The sequence below is a fragment of the Chrysochloris asiatica genome, unplaced genomic scaffold (assembly GCF_000296735.1).
Source record: "Chrysochloris asiatica unplaced genomic scaffold, ChrAsi1.0 scaffold00172, whole genome shotgun sequence".
Lineage (NCBI taxonomy): Eukaryota > Metazoa > Chordata > Mammalia > Afrosoricida > Chrysochloridae > Chrysochloris > Chrysochloris asiatica.
The window spans coordinates 2,578,931-2,580,357 of record NW_006408690.1 but is presented as its reverse complement, the minus strand read 5'-3'; the positions used below and the strand labels follow the sequence as shown (position 1 = coordinate 2,580,357).

Here is a 1,427-nt window from a genome sequence, read left to right as displayed (position 1 = left end):
ATGACAAATGGAAAAAATACTGAAGTTGTCAGAACTTCATTTTGCTTGGATCCACAATCAATACTCATGGAAGAAGCAGTCAAGAAATTAAATGACACATTTCATCAGGCAAATTTGCTGCACAAGACCTCTTTAAAGTGTTCAAAAACAAAGACAACAGTTTGAAGACTAAGGTGCAGGTGACCCAAGCCATGATATTTTCAATATCCTCATGTGGATGTTAGACAATGAATAAGGAAGATGGTACAAGCACTGATACAGTTGAGTTATGGTGTTGGAGGAGAATATTAAAAGTATCATGGACTACAAAAAGAACAACCAATCTGTACTGGACGAAGTATAGTCAGAATGCTCCTTAGAAGCCAGGATGATGAGACATCGTCTCGCATACTTTGGACATTATTTTCAGGATGGACCAGTCATTGGAAAAGGACATTAAGCTTGTTAAAATGGAGGGTCAGCGAAAAAGAGGAAACAGTCAACAAGATGGACTGGCACCAGCAGCAATGGGTTCAAGCCTAACAATTGTGAGGGTAGCTTGGACCTAGAAGTCTTTTGTTCTGTTTTGCATAGGGTTGCTATGAGTTGGAGCAGACTCTATGGCACCTAACAACAACAATATACATGCAGAGAATAATTTTAAACTCTAATAAAGAAAACCAGCCCAAACTACTTTTTTCCTACTTGAAAGAATATGCAAGAATGTATGTGGTTGGGTGGAGCAAAGGCAGGTGAGTGTTTCGTTAATAAGGCGGAGTCACTGATCTGCACAACCTCAAAGGCTGCTTACTCCTGAAAACTGCAAGTGATCTGAACACTGTTCTAAGGAGTACTTAAGATGCCATCATGTTTTCTGGTGAGTGCTTCAAAATGAAATGAAATTTTCATTAAATTTTCCGTTAATGAAAGCCTAGTTTCGTGACATCCACTTTTACATTTTCTCCTGATGATCTGTAGTGGAGGATGTTAATAAAAACAGTGACTTAGAGACAGAACAGCATGAAAAATTGAGGAGTATGCTCATGAAAATCATAGAGACAGAAACTACTTAACTGTCCAGGGACTCAGAAACCATCTTAGTTAAAAGAAATTACCTTACCTGTTTTTGTCAGAGGGTGTTTGACTAGCTGCTGAATTACACTATTTTCGGACGACCTCAAAAGCAGCACAATGTCGGTTGGAAGAGTGTCTCTATTTTTAGCTAAAAACCCACTTGCATTATAGAGGACCTGTTGAGAAAGTATGGCATCATAATGATCATAACCAACATTTTCATTGTGGTCACTGTAGTCATCATCACCACCATCATTTATAGACACTTACTCCAAGCTTACTCATGGCCGGGCAGCAGGGATACAAAGATCTCTGAAGGTAACCCTTACAGTTTGGTTGGAAAATCACTCCTCTCCATGTGTACAGTGTAACTT

At 39.0% G+C, this 1,427-nt stretch overlaps 1 protein-coding gene across 1 annotated transcript in view; it reads right to left on the bottom strand.

Moving 5' to 3' along the window:
* The window catches only part of MYO3A (myosin IIIA), a 410,482-nt gene that overhangs the window by 126,965 nt on the left and 282,090 nt on the right, over positions 1-1,427 (bottom strand). Inside the window, exon 21 of the mRNA XM_006871683.1 lies at positions 1,100-1,229. Within this exon, the coding sequence (XP_006871745.1) occupies positions 1,100-1,229 (130 nt within the window). The remainder of the gene's footprint in view (positions 1-1,099; positions 1,230-1,427) is intronic.